The 25,322-nt window shown below is 34.1% G+C and overlaps 2 protein-coding genes across 5 annotated transcripts; one reads left to right on the top strand and one right to left on the bottom strand.

Moving 5' to 3' along the window:
- Window positions 1–2,018: 2,018 nt before the first annotated feature.
- On the bottom strand, window positions 2,019–10,008 carry LOC115451421 (flap endonuclease GEN). Of its 4 annotated transcripts, none has more exons than XM_030179728.2 (11): window positions 9,805–10,007; window positions 9,481–9,575; window positions 8,684–8,820; window positions 8,246–8,335; window positions 7,467–7,638; window positions 4,954–5,086; window positions 4,031–4,192; window positions 3,501–3,669; window positions 3,277–3,421; window positions 3,025–3,102; window positions 2,019–2,945 (listed from the first exon to the last, which is right to left on the bottom strand). In XM_030179728.2, the coding sequence occupies exons 2-11, from the start codon at window positions 9,503–9,505 to the stop codon at window positions 2,056–2,058; spliced, it is 2,001 nt and encodes a 666-aa protein (XP_030035588.2). In that variant the 5' UTR covers window positions 9,506–9,575; window positions 9,805–10,007; the 3' UTR covers window positions 2,019–2,055. The 4 variants fall into 4 exon arrangements, with proteins under 4 accessions (XP_030035588.2, XP_030035586.2, XP_030035587.2 ...); XM_030179726.2 differs by having other exon boundaries at window positions 8,684–8,885; window positions 9,805–10,006; XM_030179727.2 differs by having other exon boundaries at window positions 7,467–7,620; window positions 8,684–8,885; window positions 9,805–10,005.
- A 5,658-nt stretch (window positions 10,009–15,666) lies between these two features.
- LOC115451416 (methylcrotonoyl-CoA carboxylase subunit alpha, mitochondrial) lies at window positions 15,667–24,514 on the top strand. The gene is made up of 14 exons (XM_037444496.1): window positions 15,667–16,149; window positions 16,912–17,116; window positions 17,240–17,457; window positions 17,734–17,881; window positions 18,364–18,501; window positions 18,725–18,820; window positions 19,127–19,310; window positions 19,617–19,807; window positions 21,167–21,298; window positions 21,544–21,714; window positions 21,906–22,029; window positions 22,186–22,379; window positions 22,884–23,021; window positions 23,284–24,514. The coding sequence occupies exons 1-14, from the start codon at window positions 16,118–16,120 to the stop codon at window positions 23,440–23,442; spliced, it is 2,130 nt and encodes a 709-aa protein (XP_037300393.1). The 5' UTR covers window positions 15,667–16,117; the 3' UTR covers window positions 23,443–24,514.
- Window positions 24,515–25,322: the final 808 nt, after the last annotated feature.

Below are 25,322 nucleotides of genomic sequence, written 5' to 3' on the forward strand. Positions count from 1 at the left end.
GGTGATAGTATTTGGACACGACACACTAAGTTTAAAATAATAACAATACAAACTTCTAATTACATTAGAGAAAATTACGCGTTGTTAAAAACATATAATACTTGAATCTACTATAATATATGTATTTCTCATCTTTGATCCAGTCAACGAAAATATTCATTAATATGCTCATTTCTCCACACATGACTTGCAAACCAACGATCAGCTTCATATCCGTAAAAAATATATTAGGTAAGTACATATGTAATCTATCTTTTGTATATAATTCTACATTAAACATGCTTATCCCCATAAGAATAAAACGAATTAATTCGGGCTTCAACAGAGACGCACTGCCCTGGTTTTGGGTTTTCAGCAATCGGCGTTTCAAATGGATTTACGGCGAACAAAACCACAGTTAAAGGCAACAATAAATAGTAGTTTACATATAAACGACATACATAGAGGTTATTCTGTTAAATATTCAATAGAATTCATATAAGATCTGTCGTTTCCTCCACCAATGGATTTTCATAGTGATTGTTCTTGGACTAATAATTAAATAAGTATTGCATAACAAGAAATTTCTGCCTCCCTCCCTGTGGTTTTGAGGCCTTTGAATAATTCTACTGCGGTATAGCCAACCGCGATTGCGATTGCTAACCAAGCGTATTTCGCCTAAAGAACCCACCTTCATGTCACACGGCCACACGGACCTTAAAGGAGACCCTAAGACTATGTTATAGCTTCCTTCCTAGCCGAATTACGGTCACGGCGGCCAATCACAACGGAAATCAGGCAGTTTACGCAGGAGATATAGTAGTGCATAAGTGTGTGCGCATTACACATATTAAATTTTGCGACCTTCTTTACCAGAATTTGAGCACATATTTGTTTTTTGCTTCTTTCACATTACTAATCCAGGGTTGCAGAATGAAGGGAAAACGGATTACAGTTATAGGCCATATTCACACAAAATGACCGGTAACATAGTTCAAACCAGTCGCACAAGAGTACCCCACTTCGAGCCTTTTTACGAATGCCGTTTATTTAAATGCATTTCTCGACTAAAAATTCGTACTGGATAGCAGAGGTTGGCAAGCAAGCAAGTGGGTCATCTGATGTTAGTCCACGACCCCTTTACACCCACAATTCCTGAAGAATCATTGCCGCGGTGCGTGTCTTAAAGAAAAAGAATAAGAATTACAAAAGGGAGACGATTGTTTATGACTACGTCATGTTACGTAAATTTTTTGTAAAGCCGGCAATATACGTTACCAAGTGGAAGCCAACCAAAATGTAGAGAATACTAAGGTTTTAATACTCTTATAGCTTGGCTTGCTTTCGGTCGGATACGATTGTCTATTTTGTTAAGGTAAGACAAGCACCGAAGTATAACTCATTTGGCATAGTTAGTCACAACTCCCAATCGCTTGCGATCACTTGTCTTAAACAACAGAAACTGACAGCGCAGAACGTGTGAACAGATGCACAAATCTCATACATATTGGCTGTTTGCATTGATGAGATGGCAGCACTTGACTTTCTATCAATTTGCCTACACTCGTGTTAAACTTAGCTCGACCAACATGTACAGGCTTAAGGCGATACCTCAAGGTCCATTTTCATACATTTTGTTTCACCTTTAATCTGGGTAACTAAACAAGTATTGGCAAGTAAAGAATTTAAATTCACGTCTAGTTAGTGATTAGTTCTCGCAGTTGAAAGAAAAACGTAAAAATAATTAATAATCATGGATATTTCTGCCTTTAAAATTTCGTCACATTAAATTTTAAAGGCCGAAATTTACTTGCCAATACTTGTTTAGTTACCCAGATTAAAGGTGAAACAAAATGTATGAAAATGGACCTTGAGGTATCGCCTTAAGACAGCGCTACTACCTCAGTCAAACTCATCTATGTTCTATTCACATACTCCTATAAGAATAACATTAAAACAATCCTCACTTACCTCCAACTTTGTATTACTTAAATATAACGAAACCAATTCTTTGAAATAGGAAAAATAAAACTCATTGATGTGAGATACAGTATTTATTTTTTAACCTTCATATAATCATAATTGCACGTCAGGTAAACTTAAATCTGTCAAATTAGAATCTAAAATTACGGCACTTTTGTGTTTGTATTCAAGAGATATTTCAAAAGCATCTCGATCGTCTGTAATTTTTTCAAAGAAATAACTAGTGTTCACTTTCGAATTTAATGACTTATTGAAACTATTTGTACTGAATCGGAAACTATGCTTCCTAATGGGGCTATCTTTCGGAGTCGAACAATGATTGTTAACTTTATTCAACATCGATTTACGTAGGGTCGACTTTTTTGGTGTTGAATATTTATCGAATACTAACTTAACTAACTTGTTATCCACCTTTGCAGTCTTTGTTATCGGTTGTCTACTGACAATATCATCAATTATAGCGGATAAGTCACTTTCATTAACGTCTCCCCCAGTATCGTTGAGCATGCTCAGTAAGTGTTTATTAACATTATTGTTTTCTTTTTCATCTGTTTGTTGATCAACATCACTGCCTAAGCCCATATTTTTAAAACTACACCTTAAGGAACGTAAGTTACTGGTGGAATGTTTAGATTTTCTTTTCTTACGCGCTATGAAACTATCTATAGTTTTTTGATTACCTTTCTTTTTACTTTTAATTTTTCTTTTTAACTTATTTATGCTGACACTTGTATTAAGCACCGCCGAGTTGTTTCTTAACGATTTATGAGATTTATTTACATTCACAAGTTTACTCGGTTTTTTAGTTTTTCGTTTGGGTTTTCCTTTATTATCTTCATTGGTTTCCTTTTGTTTTCTGGGTCTCTTCTCTTTAACAGGTTTTTTTATAGATTCTTCATAAGCTTCTACTACATCTGGATAATATTGACGCATTAAATCTTGTCTTTCTGTTGTAAACCACGCCATGGATGGGTCTTCATTGTCTAAGAAATAAAACATACAAATACAAGATTTAATCTCCATAATAACGTTATATTTTCTCGTCGCAAAATAAAAACTTACCGTCAAATTGATCATCTGGAATAAGTGCATCGTAGGAACCGTCAATGTCACCCCATAACACCTCATAACTTGGCACTCCTGAAATATAAATACTTCAATACACGTGTGAGTGCCGTCAGTCCAACGGTATGTCAACAGTCAATACTGAAGACGTGGCAGTTGCATCCGTGTTGCTTACGTACGACTCCGCGCACTCACAAACACTAGAACTTACTACAACTATAGTTATGGACTACAATGTTAAAATCGTACCTCTCGGATTTCTCTTTTTCTTAATAGTAATTGGCTTGATTGTTCTAGACGGCACGTTTTCCTGGAGATGCCACTTGGTGAGCACAGGTAGAAACTTCTCCACGCAATATCTCTCCGACCAGTCCAATTTACCTTTCATAAGTTTCTGTAAGAACACATTTCAGACATGCATTCGTTCGCCTTAACACGTCGAATGCTTTAGATAGATTTCTTTTATCAATTACCGTAAATTGAATCAAGCTAGGAACTGGTCTTTTCAAACTATCGATGTCGATTTTTTCCTCGGTTGAATGCAAAAACTCTTTCATAACTTTAGGTTCGGGGAATGGGATGCCGCACGATAAGGCTCGACTGCGAAGCGACAGTTCCCGCTTTACTTCTGCTACTTTTGATCTACAAATGAAACATGCTTTAACGGCGTTTGTATCTTATTACTAATCGAATGCTAAGAATTTGTTATTAAATTGAATAAAACATTTTAGAGAATTATTAGTTTTTAATGATTCTCGGGAATTGGAAATCTTTAAATACGTCTTTTAAATTAACTGGTGCCAAATAAAAACGTGTAAGTACATAATATTCAATCATGAGTTATTATTACAAAAATTAATCGATGAACATTTAGCACTTTCGAATAACATTATGTGGGTTGCATACCACGAATTTCTTAAAACTGCATCCGTCAGACTGTTGGCATCAAGCTAACAGTGGGTGCAAATTAAATAAATAAACAACAATAACACATAATATTCACTTGTGACCGAGATCAGTACAGCCGCGATGTGTGGCGCAGACAGGACATCCGTTCCTGAGATGCGTGCGTCCCACGTGTCCGCAGCGGTCGCAGCGCCCCGGCGCGGACGCCCACCGCGACCGCTCCTCGAACTGCGCGGGATCGAGAACCCACGACAACAGTCTGACAACGTTACAAAGGATTGACGAATATAGGCCAAATTAATCGTTTTTACTCTACATTACACACAGTAGTCTCTAATAAAAGATACGATAATATAGTTAGGACTTCATATTTTCATTTATTAATTTTAAAAGTTTCGGTACAAACAACATTTCGTATTGCACTTTCAAGAATTAAAAGAAAAACAATGCCAAAAATAAAACCAAATTACATTTCAAAGGGAATCACAACGAGATATTACATATTCACAACGCAAACCGAATGTACAAAAATGTCGACCGTTAATCTTTTATGTCCCAAGGATTAGCGATTACTTTCGATATGCTGACCAACATTGCATACGTTTCTCGGGTTCCGTTTTCACAATCAGGTTATTATGTAAGAACCACGAAATCTGTGTATTAGTATTTAAAGACCTAAATCTGTCGAGAATCCATTTAATTATCTTATTATGCTAATCAAATAATTAAATAGAGGATGAACTAAGCAATACCTTCACAAATTTCACCACTCCGTAAAGACAGACGAAGATCAAATAGTAGTAATGTAGGGAACACGTAAATCCACTTGCACCTGATCTAAATTTTAGCATGCGAATTTAATTTTCGTACCAAATAAACTAACGCCTAATCCAACACGGAAAAAATAAAAATTCACGATTTATTATTGTACTTATGATTGGGATATAGGGCATAGAACTGGGTATCAAGTATATACCAGGATTAACGGGTGCCGCAGCTTCTTTATTCCATTATATTTACCTGGGTATTATATCGCTCTCAGGAACTGTGTGCAGGAACTGTACGGCGGTGTTTATAGACGAGCCACATGCCCCCACATTGTAGTCACTGCCGCAGAGCAGCGCCAGGGCTACCATCTTATTTCGACCAAAGCCTATGAAATAATTAGGAGCGTCAACAAATTTAAATCATTTAACATTCATTATACCCAAATTAATGCAAAAAATATAATTACGCAACTGAATTAATCAAGCGAATTGTGGACATAAATTTAGTATAAGAACTGAATCTATTTGATATTTAAGATCAGTAGAGCGAGCTTTCAGAATTTTGTCTTCAGTGTGAATACCACCACTGCTACCTGGCGCGGCTTGGCCGTGATGATGGAACCACATCTTCAACCACCCAAGCAAATCCCTATATTGCGCAAACGTGGATGATTGATGCATGAATATGGTAACTGTGGTATCCAATTCCTCTGCAAACGCGGGTGGTCAAATTAACTTGACATCACATGATTCCACCTACAAGTTTACTTAACTTACCCAAAGTATTAAATAAAAACATCGAGACACAATTACGCACTAAAGAATTCTAAAAATACTTTATTCTTAAGGTAGAATTTCGAATACAGCAGTCTACATGGACAGGCAATGGAGACAGGTGTCAACACTAGCATTTTCTAAAAGAGCTCGCATGCAGTTCGCGCCAAGTGTCGCGTCGGAAATTCTGTCTATACCATAATGCATATGTTGTATATGTTGGCTGCCGACTCGTAAGAAATGCTCTTAAAATTATATTGTTATCATGCTTGAAATGTGTTTTTGTATGACCCTTTTGTAGTGGTATAAGGGCAGGTGGAAGAGATATCCAGAGTAGACCGTGACATTGTGTAAACAAATATATTCACATACTTGTACCACCACCACCACTTTACCTTTCCTAGCATCGTGCCAAAATCCATCAATGAATAATGGAAATGTTCAACATTAATCCCGGTTTTAAGATTCGAATTTTTTAATTTATTTTTTTGACACTGCCGTAGTACCTACCCAGGTGGACTCTATGAGAAATCCACTACCATAAAATGGTTTAATGGGCATTTGGTGTGTGCATGAGTATTTTTGTGACTGTGATGTTGCTGCTAGGATGAATTTTCTGAGAAACCTTAAAATATCTTTTTATTGATATTTATTTTGTTCGAAACTTAATTGTTTTTATATTTTTACAAGCTTTTATTTAACTTGCAATATTTGTATTGCAGTAATGTATGTAATCAGTTATCCCCAATTAATTGAGATTACATTTTGTATATATATTTAGTTTGGATGACTATGGATGGTTAGCTAAGTGATGTCATTCTAAATCCAATATGGCGGACGATCGAAGATGGAAGACTAGCTTTTTTTACTACTTCCCGACTAGACGGTAAAGCTCTGGTTTCCTAGTACAGAGGTACCGTCATAAAGCGGCAGTAATACAGCGGTGAATGACGTCACTAGAACGTTGTTTATATAAACCAAATGTCGTGGTTTCCTAGAGAGCGGTATTTGAAACCGCAACGTCAAAAAGCGGTACCGCCATTTGCATGACGGCCGTCTTGTCGGTGTCGAATAGTTTCTTGAACGTTTTTCTCGATAGCAGTGAAGCCATTTTTGTATTGTTTTGACCGGACGACGAACTAAATAAGTTCCAACTCCAACTGGAGCAGTTAGGACGACAAAATTTTAATAGATTTCGTACATACCCATGAGTGCGAGATGCTTGCGAGTACTACTCTACTAGTGCTGATCCACAAATCGTAACTGTAATCTCATTTAATTACAATGGATGAGCATCCAGGTAGTCGTTTATAGGATGACGCTAATGTCATCATCTAAACGATTGCTTCTAAATGAGCAAGGACAAAATACCTATATAATTAAACTCGCGAACGTATCTTTGTATTATCTGTTAAAAATAAATAGCATACATTAAAATATTATTGTATTGATTTAGGAATCTACTTAATAAGTATACAAAGTTTTTTTTCTTAGCTTATTGGATTTTTGTGCCTGTCGTATGGTTTGTAACTCAAATCATCTTTTATGTGGTTAAGTACGTAATCAAATAATACTGGTATTAGGCGAAACTATTCTCTGAATTTCTCATCATTGCTTTGTAGACGGCGACGTACTAAAATCTCAAATACAACTTCTGTACCAGCTTTGATAAAATCATCTTTCTCCATACAACTATTTTCCTCTTCTGATGATAGCTCACACTCCAAGTAAATTATTAATGCTATATCAAGGTAGTCTTTTGCTCTCATGTATCAGATACGACTTGGTGGCCGTAACGGTGATGGAACTTTCCACATGTCGCCACCGTAAAAACGGCCGTCTTTTTGTGTCCAAATATTGCGTCCGTCACTATGACGTTAAAGCTCTGGTTTCCTAGAATAGCGGTAGCCTTTATTGTCTCAAATAGGTCTAATTTAAGTAGCCATTAGTGATTAGTGTAACAAAGAACGTATACAAAGGATATATTCATACCATTGGACTCGTACATGTAAGCAGCGTCGTAGCAGTCGACGGAGCCCTGCATGGCGCCGGCGCCGGCGGCGGTCGACACGCTGAAGTTGCGGTACACGCGCCGCGCCCCGTACGCGAAACAGTCCGAATCTTGAGATATCACCGCGTCTACCAGCTGCATACAGCACCGACACTATTTACTATTTCATTAAAGGATGAAGATAAAGACATGTATATATATTTACATAATATTAACTCCATTGTTCGCGCTCCCTGAACATGTGAAAGATCTTAAAATACCAGGCATAGTTTATGTTAGACTTAAAAAAAAAACAATTCAATATTTATACGATATACCTCTTCAACTACCGTCAGGCAAGCAGATGATTATATGTAAAGCAAATGAAATGCTTTCTGTAACATATTATTGATATATGCTCATCATGCGTACGCTCATGCTGTCGGATAGTTTAAATTTCAACCTGTGCGCTCAGTTGAACAGCTATGTGGTAGGTCCTTACTTATACTGAAAAATTATGAATCACCTAATTTTTCCATTTTTAACTCCCTACCGAAAAAGAAGTATCATAAGTTAAAGGCATGTATCTGCGTGTTTGTGTATCTGTGCCTGTATATCTGTGTGTGTCATTGTAGCTCCCAAACTAATAGACCGATTTCTATGTGTATATATCATACCTACTTTATCATTATAAAGTTAAAATAAGCATCAGTGTATATATCTTAGTATAATTTATATTATCATTATGAAACAATAAATAAAAATAATGATTAATACATACACCTTGTGAATTCAACATAGCACATGTTGCCTCTGCTTCACCACTGCCTTTGATACACTGAACACCCATAGACTTGAGCAGATTTTCACACTGGAACATACAATAAAAAAATTCAAAGTTGCATACAAAGTATGATGAAATCCATAACCCTTGCAGTTAATATGTAAAGAAATATGTACCTACTCATCAATTGTGTCTATTATATTTTATTTTAACTTATTCACTATTACAATATATTATATCATGATCTGAGATAATTAATTAGGATTGTTTATTGAAATACAGTGTCATTAGAGAAGAATTATCAAAATTGTAAAAAGGAATTGTTTGACTGCCTTGGTGAACCAGGTACTGTTAGAAGTCCTGGGTTCAAATCCCAGAGCAGGCAATATAATTCTAGTATTACATAGTGAATATTATCTCAAGTTAAATACATACTTCTCTAAGAACACCTTTGAACCGATTCCTAGTGACACTTGGTTTATTTGTCCCGCTGCCAGTTTTAGGTGCAGCACCACGGAACTGTATAGCATTCCGTGCCGCCATCACATCTCTTTTCAACTCTGGAGCATCTCCTTCAAGCACAAACACTGGATTTATATCAGCCAGTACCAAGTACACTGTTCGGAAGAATAGATTTCTGTGAAACAATAATTTATAATAATATTAAATTATATAATCATAAGTTGAATAAGGTTTTATATTTTGGTTCATGACACCAGAGATAATCAAATAAAATAAATTATGCAGACAAGCATAAGCCAAAGTTCCATTAAACTGTAAAAATATAATTTCTTCAAAGGAATATTATAATAATAAAATAAACACAATAATGCTACAAATCATACAATATTCACTTTTCTAGTAGTTATCATCATGGTTTCATTGAAAATAAAATATTTACTATTGTTAATCATATTGTGGTATGATTTGTAGGCTACACTCTCGTTCTTTACCAATACCTAATCATTTCCCTCAATACCGGCAGTGCATCATTCATGGTTATTTTGGTAATCTGATTGTTTATGCAAGGTGATATGGACTAAGGAAACCACAAGCTCATATTCCAGCTATTTCTAAAAATATCCAAAAATCAAATGATTTCATTTTAACTAAATAGGGATATAGATACTGCATTAAAAAATATTTCTCTGTTTATATTAAAGTTTTACCTAACACAGAATTGAATGAAAAATAATTAATCCATACAATTAAATATTTAAATCAATCCTTACCTGAGGTATAACTTTGGTTGGACATGATATTCTGTTACATTTTGACTGTCACAAACCCAACCAGACAAATCTATGGCAACAGTTTCTCCTCTAATCTGTGGATATATTATTAATTTATTACTTTTATATAAATCTAAATTTTGGATGTTTGTGATGGATAAAGTCAAAAACTACATACTGAACTGATTTAAAAAAAACTAATAGAAATCTACATTACCCCTAAGTGATATAAACTAATTTTATTCGGGTAATGTACATGAATGCGGACGGAAAGGCAAGCGAAACTAATCGTTTATAAGCCAAATGAAACATTGTAAAACATACTTCGTGTAATGATTTCTTCTCACTATATGGTGATAACACAGTCCATAAACCTTTTATACCCATGTTAAGAGTCCGAAATATTTCATTCGTACGTACTTTATAGATTTTAATACTTTAATTTACATTACATTTACAATATTTATATATAGAAATAATTTACGTTTCCCGGCAAAGAATGTCAACGAAAATTCAAATTTCAAAACGTCAATAATAGGTTTGGGAAATACCGACATAAGACAGAAATATTATCGATATTTAAATAAAATAATAGATGTACAATTTGTTCATGTTAATAGGAATTAATATTACCATACTATTACATTTTAACTATCAAACCAATCAATTGAGTAAAGTGATCAAAACAGACATTTCATAAAAATCTTATATGGTATATTTTAACATTTAAGCCAAAACATTTTAAACGGAGTCAAACACCTTAATTTTCCCAAAGGAGTCCTCGATGTCGCTATTATCTCCTTTACATTATGAATAAATAATTATGTTTACTATTTTTATTAGGAAAATACTTATATTCGTACTTGTACGAGTGTTAGTACACATCATACAGTCTCATCATGCATCGATAGACGAAACTATACAAATTTGACGTGTAGCTAACGAAAAACTTACGTGATTCTTTATTTTTGGATCAATACAAAATAAATTTAATCAAGTTTTTAAAATAATAAAAAGTTACTTTTACATAAACTAATAATACTTATTCCTTTTACATCTATTTTTCAAGCAAGGTTCATGGTTAAAATTAATTTATGCCTAGTAAGTAGGCATCAGCGTAATAGATGTTAACAATTTCGTAAATATATTAAAATCAAAATATTTGTTCAATCATTTTAAATATTTATGAGTATATTTCTATAATTATTACGATATTCTTTTACATATCGAAACTATATTGCATATCGATATATTATGTTTTCAACTGCCACGTCCCTGCTCAATATAATGTGTCATCTGAACGAGAAAGTAAAAAAAACAGTATAATAGGTATGTCAAAGTTTTTAAAAACCAACCACAATAGCGCTAGCGTTGCAAGAGAGTATGACATGAATAAGCAGTTGTAAATTAAGTGAAGTGTGCTGAGTTGAAGAATAAGGTGGTAGCTCAAGGTCCATTTTCATACATTTTGTTTCGGCTTTAATCTGGGTAACTAAACAAGTATTGGCAAGTAAAGAATTTAAATTCACGTCTAGTTAGTGATTAGTTCTCGCAGTTGAAAGAAAAATGTAAAAATAATTAATAATCATGGATATTTCTGCCTTCAAAATTTCGTCATATTAAATTTTAAAGGCCGAAATATCCATGATTAGATTTTAAACTGCGAAAAATGTATGAAAATGGACCTTGAGCTACCACCTTAAGTATACTTGATAACTAATTTAGTTGAGGTACGAAGGCTGATGAAAAGATATAAAACCTTAACTATAACAAAGGAGCCGTTTAAGTATTACGTAAGCACTAAAGGGGATGGGAAGGTCTATTTTCGATGTTATACTTAGGGGACGGGGAAGTCTGAACCAATAGCGTAGCTTGCCATAGAAGGGTCCTATATCTAAATTTGTTGGAGCCCTTCAGGGCAGTGCGAATTTTTGGACGCCTGCTTAGTTTAATATAGGTATGGGTCAAAGGAAGACAAAGCTCGGGGGCACCGAATCACGGAAGCGGCTAATACAGCGGTAGTTACGCCCCTGGTCTAAACAGTGATTACGTCAGCAATATTAACGGTTTTTGATGAAGAAAAATAAAACTAAAGAAATTTAAACAAATTTTATTAACATTACATTTTAACCTATGCTTACGTAAACATGGGAGAATGGGCAAGAAATATGCTTACTTTTGCAAACAAGGGGGATGGGAGGATTAAAAAATACAAAATTCTTCTCAAGTAATACCTGAACAGCCCCGAAGAAAAAGCCTTTTTTCTTGTTTAATTCAGTAAAGTACTTTTAATAACTTGAAGCTATCTTTATAATGTACCACTTGCTACTGTGGCGCTACCATAATTTGACCCTAGTCAACGGACACTTTTCCATGCACAAAATGGATATTGTTGCCTCTATAGTCTATATAAAATATCGATAGGAATACAGTATTTATTACTAGTTATGGTTCATTGATTCGATCCAGTTTCTAAAATAACAATTTTTGATAAATGCCTAAATTAAAAAATATGTTACCGAAGCAATGGCTGTCAGGTATCTATAGCCATGAGCCTAAGACAAAATAGAAAATATAATTAATTACAATCTACGGGTAGAAGTTTCATAGCCAATCGAAATCTAAGAAATACTTACATAATTATATAGATTCTATTCCAACTATTATGCCGGCGCCACACACAGCAAAAATATTTATTTGAACACTTGTTTGAACTCATGTGTGGCACGTGTATTTGCGTATTTGTGCAAAGTTTATTTAAATGTTTGCGTATTTGCCATTCGGTATCGGTTTTTCGACCACACATGAAAGCGTTCAAAGTTATAGAGTTGCTTGAAGGAGAACCGATTATATGGAAACCTAAAAGTAAAAGCCATAAAAAATTAAATTTGGTCAGTGTCTGTAATTGTATTCAAATGTGTGTCAAAGTCTTTGTTCAAATATTTGTCTGTGTGTGGCGCCGGCATTAAACGTGAATAAATACAGCATATAATATAACTTTTAGGTTCTCTATCGTCAATAATAAGTTTAGTACTATTACTTAGTTAAAACGAGTCTTTTCGTAGTCTAATGTGACTTTTATGAATATCGTGCGTAGCTACAAGATCACACATAATAGATATTAGCTAACGAGCTATACTTAATATATATATCTATACTATTATATAAAGCTGAAGAGTTTGTTTGTTTGTTTGAACGCGCTAATCTCAGGAACTACTGGTCCAAACTGAAAAATTCTTTTTGCGTTGGATAGCCCTTTGTTCGTGGAGTGCTCTAGGCTATATATCATCACGCTATACCCAATAGGAGCGGAGCAGTAATGGCCAATCTCAGGAAATACCGGTCCAAATTGAAAAAATATTTTTGCGTTGGATAGCCCTTTGTTTGTGGAGTGCTCTTAGTTATATATCATTACGCTATTACCAATAGGAGCGGAGCAGTAATGAAACATGTTGCAAAAACGGGGACAATTTATTAGTTTTGAGAGCGTCCGTTGCGTGCGCTGCGTAAACGGTTAAAGTTATGCAACAATGATGTATGACGGGATTGTTCCTCTTAAAAAGTTCTAAAAAATATATTATAAAACAACGTCCCCCGCTGCATCCGTCTGCCTAAACGTGTTAAACTCAAAAAGTACCCAACGTATTAAGATGAAATTTGGTATGGAGACAGTTTGAGACCCTGGGAAGAACATAGGCTCCCGGGAAACTACTACTTTTATAACGGAAAACTTTAGCCTGAAAAACTTTATAACGCGGGCGGAGCCGCGGGCAAAAGCTAGTTTTTTATATACGGCGCGTATACGTTAATATAGTCTGGCCAACGAGTCGTGACACAGAAATATGGCGTCAAATTAAAAAAAAAAAACTACGTTTTGTAATCCCCTGAAGATTAAAGAGATTAGTTTATCTTACAGTTATGTTTTTATTTAGAAAATATTTATTACATTAACGATCTCAAATAAAAACATTAGTCATTTCAAGTTTACCCGGGGTAAAAAGGTCTATTTTCTGAATTTACCGCCACAGTTTTTGTACCACAACTCGGCCAGATTCTACACTATATACATCTTGATACAAATATATTCTGAAAAAACGTATACCAATGAAATGGAGGGAAAGATATATTACATTACTTGCTATGTATGATACTTTATAATAATTTAAAGCAAACGTCCCGTAGCATAATATATGTTAATACATATTATAAATGGCACATGTGTCGCCTTTATAAGTATGAGATCATTAATGTAATAATTAATCTAACATTGAAAAAATTTGCATGCTCAAACCAAATGACAGTATTGATGAAATTTGGTCACACGGACAGACTAGTATTTCTTTAATACTTTACCTGTGACGATAAATCCTCAGACCTCGGCCTTCAACTTTCGAGTTATTTTGAATTATGAATGAATTTTTGAATTACGAATTACGATTTACTAATAGGGTAGTAGGTACCTAGCACAATATGGTAGTGGTTATAGATTCTTTGCTAGATAGAGCGTAGATAGTAGATACCAACCCAAAGTTTAAACCAGAGTTCCCCAAATTTTTTTGTGTCGTAGACCCCTTGCCATGTTTTTCCATGTTGGGTAGACCCCCTACTTACCTGATATTGATTTCCTGTAAATTTCTAACTGTATTGAAGTTTAGTGTTAAAAACTAAACTATAAATAAAATAACATAAGCAATAAGTCAATATTTTTAGTGAGAAGGATGAACCTGATGCTTTAATAATAAATTATCAACATTCGGCGTCAATTTTGTAAGGTTAATCTTAAATCTCCACGGCTAATTATGTCCAGTCTGTTTCTTTTTGTCGTTAGGAGATTGGTAACAGCGACGAATTGAACAAGTCAGTGCAAGTTAGCAAAGCTCTGAGACTGCGACTCTCAGGTTTTTACAAGTTCAAAATGTATTGCGACCACAAAGCGAATACCAACATCCTACAACTTAGTTTACACAATTTTATAATCATAAGTATATAATATTTTTTTTCCTTCATAGGTACTTTTATAAATAATATATATGCTTTGATATTATAAGATAGTATTATGTAAGTAAATAGGTACTATCAGTGTATGTGTTGAGATCCACTATCGTGGATCCCCATTTTCATTTAATGGACCCCCAAATTTTTTTTTCGCTGACGTAGACCCCTTGCAAGTTGTCATAGACCCCTAGGAGTCGATATAGACCACTTTGGGAATCACTGGTTTAAACGAACACTACTAACCATAGACTAATATATAATACTGGAAATAGACTGGCAACTCTGTTTGAAATTTCATAACGTTGAGCGACGCCATGCAGGGAAATAAAAGAAATATACCTATGCATGTATATGCATACATAGGTTTCTAACTTTCAAAATATATTAATTCTATTATTAACCCGATCTCGACCCATCGGTAGAAAAAGTCGTAATTGTAAAACACTGATTCATATAACAAATTAGAAATTTATTTTATTATGTGCCAGAATCGGTATTTTGCAGATAAACTTTGTTATACGTATAGGTCGAAATGTAATGGTTTGACCTAATTCAAAGATAAATAATACAATACTAAGTATATTTTGAACGAATTTATTTCTTTTACACATCTATTAATACATTGACTGGTGTTCCGGGACATTATGTAAAATGTCTTACAAACAACACTACACTGATATAAATAGTCCAAATTTCCTATGAAGGGCCTATCTAATGTATGTCACAAACACTTACACAAACACACTCAATAGGTATTTCTTAAATACGGAAGAACTGAAGCTCAATTCAACGTAAATATACAAAAATCACAAGAAAATGCGCACGAGTATACAAATATACCGACAGAAAAATATCTTGTGACGTTTACTAGAAGTTGCTATTGTTTGTTAGCAGTAAACTACTATAAGATACTAAAAATATTTCTATTTGTCCAAATTTATTTTAAAATTATAAGTATTGTAGATATTTTTTATACGAAGTAATAAAATTCATTTTTAAAGCATAACTGCTTGTTTAGTTCTAGCTTAAATAAAAAAAAACAGAATTATCAAAATCTATACGTACTAAAACTACTATATAATGAACTAGTCACACTGACAAAAGATATTAAGAAATTAGTGCCATGTATAGAGGAGAGATGGCGCTTATTCCAAAAAATTTAGTCTGAAGTTACCAGGGCATGACTACTAACAACCCCTAGGTACTGTACTGTTTTCCATGTTCCTTAACTTCCTGCGCTTTATTAAATTTAAAAGTGCATAGTTCAAATGGTTCAAAGAGCATTATAATACTACGGAAAACAGTTGTTTATAAGTAATGAAACTGAAATTTATATTTTATAATGTTCAAATTTACAGTAGGTATTGATCATGAAGTTGTTTGAAGTTTGAACTATGGTAATAATGATAATTTAATTCAGTGACAAAAGTTAATTCGTGTGCATTATGCTCTTTATCAGTTTTTTTTTTGATAACATCCAACGGAGACGCTTGGCAACTGTATCAAACGTAACATTTATGTAGTGATTACATTTTCATTAGCACGTAATCTTTGGATATTTTTAATGTATTAGACCGATAACAACTGAATTGATTTAGTTTACTCTATATCTATAATCAGTTAACACACAAACACCGCAACGATGTCTTATTTAACGCGATTGTATAGAAATAAGTGAGTATTTATTTGAATTATAAATACAAAACTTCTCATATTAACTAATTTTTGCATGTGTATTAGTGTTAATTTTGAATTGTATGTAAAGTACTTAACTTTACATCAAAATTTAATTCATTTCGGAAAAAACACTAATTACTGATGGCGAGATAATAACGACTGTAGGAACTTGACTTAATTTGGTGAACTTTATCGCTTAATGGGTGCTTACTGCTATTCGCATTTATGTTAATTACATTAATATTATTAACTTTTATGTATGGACTAGCATATTAAATACTTATACCATGCATTAAAAATGAAATGACATAACAGAACATAAAATTAACAATAAACTGAAATTTTATTTTCATGGTTACTTCGATTTAAAAAAATAACTATGCATATTTTAAATTGCATTTATGATATAAATACACATATAACGTGTGAAATATGTTCAATATTAAAATAGATTCATCCTAAAATAATTGATTTATGGTATTTAAAAACTGGATATTACTTCAAAAACTGAATTATAATTTCTACAAAACGCACCATCAAACCCATTATTATTTGTTACACCTTGACAAAAAAAATATCTGACATAATTAAACCTTAATGGTCATTTGTTAAGATTTATATTATTAATAATCAGTAAGTGTCAAAAGCTTTACTTTTTATCTATATCCACTTATGCAGAATCAAATAAATTATTGGATTACACACTCTATTAACTATGCAACAAGGATGTATCAAAATATTTGTACAATTTAATTACAGCTATCTAACATATCTCCAACAACAAGTAAGATTCAGCCATGCACGGCAAATCAAGGAGGATTTATTGCGAAGGCCAATCAGTAAGGTGCTCATTGCAAATCGTGGAGAGATAGCATGTCGTGTTATGAGGACAGCAAAGAAACTTGGCATCAGGACAGTGGCTGTTTACTCTGATGCTGATAAACATGCAATGCATGTTGAAATGGTTTGTTTACATCTAGGTCTATTTGTTTACAGTTTAACAAAGTGGGAGTTGTGGGGCAATGCTTTATTGTATCTCAAATATTGAAGAGTTAATATTTAACAAATTTAAAATCTTTAATTTTAGGCTGATGAAGCATACCATATTGGTCCCGCACCATCAACTCAGAGCTATCTCAATGCAGAAAAAATCCTTGAAGTTGCAAAGAAGTCCAACAGCCAAGCTATACACCCTGGTTATGGATTCCTATCAGAGAATGTAGAATTTTGTGAGAAGTGTGCCACTGAGAATGTGATTTTTATTGGACCGCCTCCGTCTGCTATCAGGGATATGGGTATTAAAAGGTAATTAAAATTGCATTCACCTTATCTCATTTTTTTAGTTTATTTGAATTTACAAGATAGAGGCAGAAACCGATAGTCCAAATTATTATGGCAAAAAAGTCATACAGTACATTTATACCTGCTTTCATTTTATTTCCCATAACAGAGTCTCACTACATAGCCACTGGCTTCGGGATCAATGCCTGTTCAAAATCTGGAATTTGACCTAAAATTACGACTGATGATGTAATAATGAAAGACCAAACTTAAATATAAGTGTGTCTTGAAAATTTACAGCACATCAAAAGCTATAATGTCAGCAGCAGGAGTGCCAATAGTTAAAGGCTATCATGGTGAAGATCAAAGCATTGAGAAACTCAAAGAGGAAGCACAGAGAATAGGATTCCCACTTATGATAAAAGCAGTCCGTGGTGGAGGTGGAAAGGTAATTCACAAAATTAAGAACATTTTATTATATTATTTACTTGAATATATTTAAATTTCATAGAAAAAATCTTTTGTTAAAACTAAGTAAAAAAACCTAATTGCTTGTTAGTTAAGAAGACTTGCTTGTTATTTTCATTATTAATATAAATTAATCATGATAAGATAAATGGAAAACACAACATTTTGCTATTTTGATGTGCAACTTAATGATACATAATGTAATGTCATAAGTTCATATGATTCATGAACATGTTTAAACTGCAGTTGAAATGTTTCATGTTAATATGCTATTTATTGTTTTAGGAAACATCCATATTTCAGTGAATAATATTATGTTCATTCAGATTTATAGCCATTATCATGACAGTTAATTTACTTCTACTCACCTATGTTGTACTTTATACGGAAATGTCAAGTAAATAATAATATAATTACATTATAACAGATTATTAAAACTCCATAAATTAATATAAATTTTAGGGTATGAGAATAGCAATGACAGAGGCAGATTTTCTTCCACAATTAGAGTCAGCTAAGAGAGAATCACTGAAGTCATTTGGCGATGACAACATGCTTTTAGAGCAGTACATTACTGACCCCAGACATGTTGAAGTACAGGTAAACTCACTATTTCTATGAACTGACTTTAGTGCAGGCTTTATTTGAAATATTTTCCGAAAAGAAAACACCTAGCATGTATTTTTGGGGTTAAAAGGAACCCGTATGTCACTTTAGGCCTTATAAGTTATTTCATGCATTATACTAAAATAAAAGTTGTTTAAATTTTACTATGATTAATATAAAACAGTTGCACAGAATGACGCAATTATATCTGTTTCAGGTATTTGCCGACATGCACGGCAATGCAGTTCATCTGTTCGAAAGAGACTGTTCAGTGCAGAGAAGGCATCAAAAAATTATAGAAGAAGCACCAGCAGTAAGTTGGAATACAGTTCACTGATTCATTATATCTAGTTTTTTATGTTTAAATGAAATACATGAAAAGAATAAAATAAACATGAAGAATGGTAACCATTCTATATAAAGGCTCATTTACTATCGAATTCTATAAACGATCCTAGATGGGCCGAATCTATAGAGAAATTAACCAATAAGAGAAACGTTTTTTTGATATGGCTACAGAATATGACATATTTTGATTGATTTATTTTTACCAATTATCCGAGGACGTTAATTAAACTCGACCGTAAGTGAGAAAATATTTGTAAAATCCGGCTGTTAGCCAGGACTGTCGGAGGAGACGCGGCAGTCGCTGGGCGCGGCCGCCGTGCGCGCCGCCAAGGCCGTGGGCTACGTCGGCGCCGGCACCGTCGAGTTCATCCTGCACCGCCGCACACACGAGTTCCACTTCATGGAGATGAACACCCGGCTGCAGGTCGAGCATCCCATCACAGAGATGATTACTGGTCGGTCTTGTAAATTTAAGTAGATGGCTTGCCTTATTCATTAGTTTTGCCCCCCGAAAAATAAAATTTATTAAGTGCATAATATAAACAGAAAAACTGTTGTATTACTAGAACATAAAAAAACTCAATTGGGTTTTCATGGACAGTAAAGAAATCCTGGGAAAAATCAGATCAATATCAACTAATTTCTGAATTCCTATAAACTTATATCCGAACTCCTTAGGCTGTGAACCAAATGATGAACTGAATGGATGAATTAATGAATATTAAATGTAAAATGAATGGTAATACTAATACAATTTTCAGGCACGGACCTGGTGGAATGGCAACTTCGCGTGGCGTCAGGAGAGCCGCTGCCGGTAACTCAGGAGGACATAGTCCGACGCGGGCACGCTGTGGAATGCCGCATATACGCAGAGGAGCCCGGCGCAGGGTTCCTGCCGCGCGCCGGCACGCTGCACAGACTTACACAACCCTTGCCTGAAGAGTTTGTTCGAGTCAGTATACAGAGCTATTTAACGATATGATATTTTTTTATTTCTTGCATGGTACATTTTCAGACAGAAATTCAAATATGGTCTAAATATTTTTGTACCATCTTGAATTTATCAGTCATACTCAGTTCATGGACTAAAGCCTCGTTTAGACAGAGTCATAGGGTGTTTGACTGGTGTAACCAAAAAATATTAAAGTGCTCCAGGAGAAATAATAGCGAGCGACAATATTTATCAAATAGATTTTTTGTTTTAAACGTATTGTAAATATTTTATATACGTCATTAAAATTTTGAATTTTTAATCTGTATGACAAATGATTTGAAATTTGATATGACATTTACGATTTAGACCATCGTCAAACCAGGGGTCGCCGAGGTTTAGCATTAGACCATCAAATAGTCCATGGTTTATCGTTAAACCACTTTTTGTTATACCATTTTTATATAAACCGTACTTTGCATAGGTTAAACCAGAGTTTTTAGTTAAACCTCGTTTTGTAATAAGACGGTATTTGTTTAGGTGACAACAACATTTATAACATAATATACAACTATAAACTTACATTGAAATGAACTTCACAAAAATAAATCGTCGATTTATCCGACGTATATTTTGGATCTCGTCATACTAAAGTCCACCACTTTCTTAAATCTTTTGATTTTGGCACATGAATGAACAATTTATCGGGATTATGTGGTGTTGAGTTTTTACGTAAACGCACTGAACACTATTTATATGCTGGCATATTCATTTTTGTGGGAAAAGTAACACATATAAATCGTAAACAATTTGCTTTCTTGTAAGGTGCAGGTTAGGTGTCACAACTGTCACGAATGTTTGTATATGAGCGATGACATCACACAGGAATAACGTCACGTGACAACGCGTTTTAGCGCGAAATTATAAATGACAAAAGAAAATCACGAATATTTAATAAATTTCATATTTTAACAATAAAAATATAATTCATGCTATAGGTGAATAGTCCTCTATCGTAGTACATACATTTAAAAAAATTGTCAAACACCCTATTCGCGTGCCTAACACATGCGATTCTTCAATGGTCATATAAAAGATGCCCTTTTCTGAACATGCCAAAAAGCGAGACAATTCTCGAATAATCGTATACGCGTCTAAGAGATATCCAGAAACGTTATTAGTTTTGCGCCTGCATGAACAATAATGCAATAGTCTCCTGACTATTATTGCTAGCAATAAATGCGAACTATTATTGCTATAATTAATTGCTCAGTGTAAATGTGGTATTGCTTATCATTGTGCTTGGAAATATTATAAAATAAAGACAAGATAATTATGTTATTGTAAAAAAAATCTTTGTTTGATTGTTTTTGTTTGTAGGTAGAAACAGGTGTACGTGAAGGACAAGATGTTTCCGTGCATTACGACCCAATGATCGCAAAGCTAGTGGTGTGGGGCGGCGACAGGACCGAAGCACTGGCTAAAACAAGGGCCAAACTAGCTGAATATCAGGTACACTAGCAAACCACAGTAGGCCCTGCCTGATATGGCACGCAACCACGTCGCCTATGAACACCTATAATGTCCGAAAGTATTATAGGCTACTAATGAATCCATGATTCTTGTGTTATGAATCTTTATGGGGGATGTGATTAATAGCATCACTTGACGCATTTACTTATTTACTGAACAATGCTAAAAAAATGTTTACAAAAAATATTCCTAATAAAAAAAGTCATTAAGCAGTTTTCCTCCAGGTGGCAGGTCTCGAAACGAATGTGAATTTCCTTCTGCGACTGAGTGGCGCGAGTGCGTTCGTGTCGGGCGACGTGCACACCGCCTTCATACCGCAACACGAACAGGAACTGTTCCCCAAGTCCGACTCCGAACTGAACGAAGAACGCGCCATCCAGGCTGCCTTGGGACGGGTGAGTTGTTGTATGATATCAAACACAATTAAATAGGGGGGAACGAGTTACGTATCAAATAGCGGACCCCAACCCCCCCCCCCCCCTCCCCGCCCATGGTAAGATATATTATTTGTACTCTATACAGAAGACAATTATTTAAGATAATTCTGTATATGGATCCACTTACATTTAAGTATTTTGCATTGTAGATTCTCGTAACCCAGCGCGAGAACATTGTCTATGACAATTGGAAGGGAATCTCAGTCCAGCCTACTTCATGGAGACCAAATTATCGACTAGAAAAAAACGTATCACTGAGGTTTGAAGAAAAAGGTAAATATAAATTAATAACTAATTAAATCATATACTAAAATTAATAACATTCTCTTTGAATAAATAATACAAGTCTAGAAGATACATAAATTGTAATTATTGTGGTCAAATTATAATATTACAAAGTCACTACACATACAATATGTACTTTTACAGATTTGACAGTCATTGTTCAATACGAAAACACGCCCAATAAGTTCAAAGTGAAAGTGAATAATGGAGAATGGAAGAGTGTTGAGGCTTCGCTTAGTAACACCGAAACAGGACTGCGTCTGAACGCGCTCATCGGCGACAAGAGAACCAACGTGGGGCTGTTGACACATGAACAGCAAGTGCATGTGTATAGCGAGGTAGGAATGATTTTAATGATATAACAGTAAGATACTATTTTCAATACGCTTAATCCTAAAAAGTTTGGCTGAGGGGCCAAAATTATGTCGAGACGTATAAAAAATTATGCCAACTGTAATTTCTGTAAGTTAAATTCATTTGACTCGCTAAAAAGCCTGCGGGAATTGAGTTTTGCCGATGGAGAGATAATATGATGAAATAAATAACATTAATACCTATTATTGAACCCGTAACATTTCATACATTATTTAGATTTTGGCTTTTGCTTTGTTAACTGTACTGGCAATTCAGAAAGGAATTTCCATGACGCATAAAACTCCAGTGTTAGCCTTTTTAAAAATAACAGTAAATTTACAGCACTTGAGCTGATCTAACGAGTCGTCATAGCACTACCACAGTCCTTCCCTTCTCTTCGCTTAGGATTATTTCTAATACAATTATTGCCAGGTATGTATGATACTTTCTTTTTCGTATAAAAAATGTCCTCGACTTGTTTGTAACAGAGCGGACAGACGGTGTTCGAGACGCCGCGGCCGAGGCACCAGGCGGCGGCGGGCGCGGACGCGGCGGCGGCCGCCAACAGCGCCTCCTCGCCCACACCTGGCGTGCTCGAGAAAATATTAGTCAGCAAGGGAGACAAGGTCTGTATTTATTCTCTAAAATTTTACTTGAATTATGAGTTTACAGTTTAAACTAAAAGATATATTTTCGGTTTTTGCAATGAAAATAAAGAGCAAACAATTATAAAAATTTAATGAATTGAGTCACTTAGTGTCTTTTTGAATGCAATAAAAAAAGATTGTCCAATAAGCATAGCGTGTATATTTTTGTTTGATTTCCATTTATAAAGAGATAAAAAAGAGTCACAAAGCTCTAAAACAAACAAAAAAAAACTTTCCTCAGGTGGTGAAGGGTCAGCCCTTATTCGTAGTGATAGCAATGAAAATGGAATATGTGGTGCGTTCCCCGAGAGACGCCGTTATATCGGCTGTGGCTGCTTTCAAACAGGGCGATGCTGTCGGCAAGGGTACGCAGGTCGTTCTACTCGAGGGCGAAAGCTGATCTACCATATCTAGGTACAAGTTATATAAAGTAAAACAGACTATTAACAAATTACAGCAAAAATGGCCGATCGTAGATAAACAACGAGTCGTTTGACGCCAATCTTATATTCGCATTCGCATACGCTAATACTGGAGTAAAAAATTTGCAATCACGGATATCAGAAATGAAACATTCGTTACATCGCTAGTGCATAATAATAAGTGTTCCTCCAGCTCACTCATAATATGAAGTGTCATATTGCAACAATACAATTTAATCTGTATCCATTTCTAGAGAAATTTTTAATCTCAGTGATAATATTAATAATAATCCTTTCTAATACAAGAGTTTTATGAGGCTTTTCGACTTACTGTGTGATGAATGGTTTAAATGGTCTGTTGTGGGTTTCACTGTTATTGTAGCTATTCAAACGCTTTATTTTATTGTAATGTCTTCTTATGAACCCAAAAATATGTTGTAAAAATATCTTAATTATATTATTATACATATTTGTTCGTTTACTTATCTAGAATTCGGTCCAACTTAATACATCGGCTCTTGTACTGAAATAAATATTTGCTAAAAACACATTCTATACCTATATATTTCGTTTAGTTAGCTGTTAGTTCCGCTAGATGTCGTTAAGTGTCTGGAGACAAAATTTTGCCACTTTCATTTTTAACCAATGCATAAGTTCCGATTTGAGTACAAACAATAAAAGTGAAATATATTACAGAAACCTCTACTACCATAAAACTAACAAAAAACTTAAACAATAACATTATTTTAGATTGTTTAAAAATAAGTAGTTATATACATGGATAATATACAGGGTATATAAATGGTCGTAAGTCGCTTTAATAATATCCATACAAATTCGTATTCATGGAAAAGATTTTTTTTTATGGAAAAGATATTAATTTTTTTACTTGAAAGATGGTAACTGGTATTTTTATATAAAGACGAATCAAGTCAAAAAGTGTTATAATTAGTCAAATTAAAATGTTATTGTTATAAAATTTTGTACTGCCGTTATACATTTACTATTACATTTTATAATTGTTTTACCCGAAATAAATGTTTGATTAAATTTTTGTATTTATTTATATTTAACCATAACCCTTTTATGGCATAATTTTTTTATTCACCTTAAACATCTGGTGGCTCATTCGTTATCTTTACCCTATCAATACTTGATAATGTCATAAATTATTAATAATAAAAGAAGCGAAAAAATTCAGATTTTTCGTAATGTATTGTTAAGTATCAAGATGCTCCAACACTCTAAAATAAACAAATCATGGTGTTAAATTCTATTACAAGAATAGTGTCTACTTGCATTCCATGGTGAAGTAAAAATCGACAAAAATTAATAAATAATAATAATAAACAATTAAAATAAACATGTATAACTATGAGTTCTAAAAGTATATTGAAATGTTTTGTAGGTAAGTAAATTGTGCAGATAACAATTAATACAAACATTTGTGTAAATACCGGATACTGCCACTCATCTAACAACATATTCTGAACACGCTGCCTATCAATAATGATAGTCTCAAACCTATATTTTATAATTTGGCGCATATATATAATATAAAATAACATCAGCCCTGTATTATATACTGTCCCACTGTTGGGCACGGGCCTCCTCTAGTACTGAGAGGGATTAGGCCTCAGTCGACCACGCTGGCCTAGTGCGGATTGGTAGACTTCAGATGTCCTCCAAATTATTATAGAGAACTTCTAAGATATGCAGGTATCCTCATGATCTTTAGCGATAATTATTCACAAAGAAAACACACATCATTTTAGAAAAGTCAGAGATGTATGCCCTTGGGTTTTAAAACTACGGACATTCGTCTCGAGAGTCTTTTCCACAACCAACTAAGCTATCG

This window comes from Manduca sexta, chromosome 28 (assembly GCF_014839805.1).
Source record: "Manduca sexta isolate Smith_Timp_Sample1 chromosome 28, JHU_Msex_v1.0, whole genome shotgun sequence".
NCBI classification, from domain to species: Eukaryota; Metazoa; Arthropoda; class Insecta; order Lepidoptera; family Sphingidae; genus Manduca; species Manduca sexta.

Bases quoted from the DNA above. Each gene is read 5' to 3' on its own strand.
- LOC115451421 (XM_030179726.2), bottom strand. From the start codon at position 9,867: ATGGGTATAAAAGGTTTATGGACTGTGTTATCACCATATAGTGAGAAG. The intron at 9,576-9,804 runs GTATGTTTTACA...ATATATCCACAG, and splicing joins AGAAGAAATCATTACACGAA to ATTAGAGGAGAAACTGTTGC. The intron at 5,087-7,466 runs GTATGAATATAT...ATTATTTCATAG, and splicing joins TTACATGTACGAGTCCAATG to GCTTTGGTCGAAATAAGATG.
- LOC115451416 (XM_037444496.1), top strand. From the start codon at position 16,118: ATGTCTTATTTAACGCGATTGTATAGAAATAA. The intron at 18,821-19,126 runs GTAAGTTGGAAT...TCCGGCTGTTAG, and splicing joins TTATAGAAGAAGCACCAGCA to CCAGGACTGTCGGAGGAGAC. The intron at 22,030-22,185 runs GTAAATATAAAT...GTACTTTTACAG, and splicing joins ACTGAGGTTTGAAGAAAAAG to ATTTGACAGTCATTGTTCAA.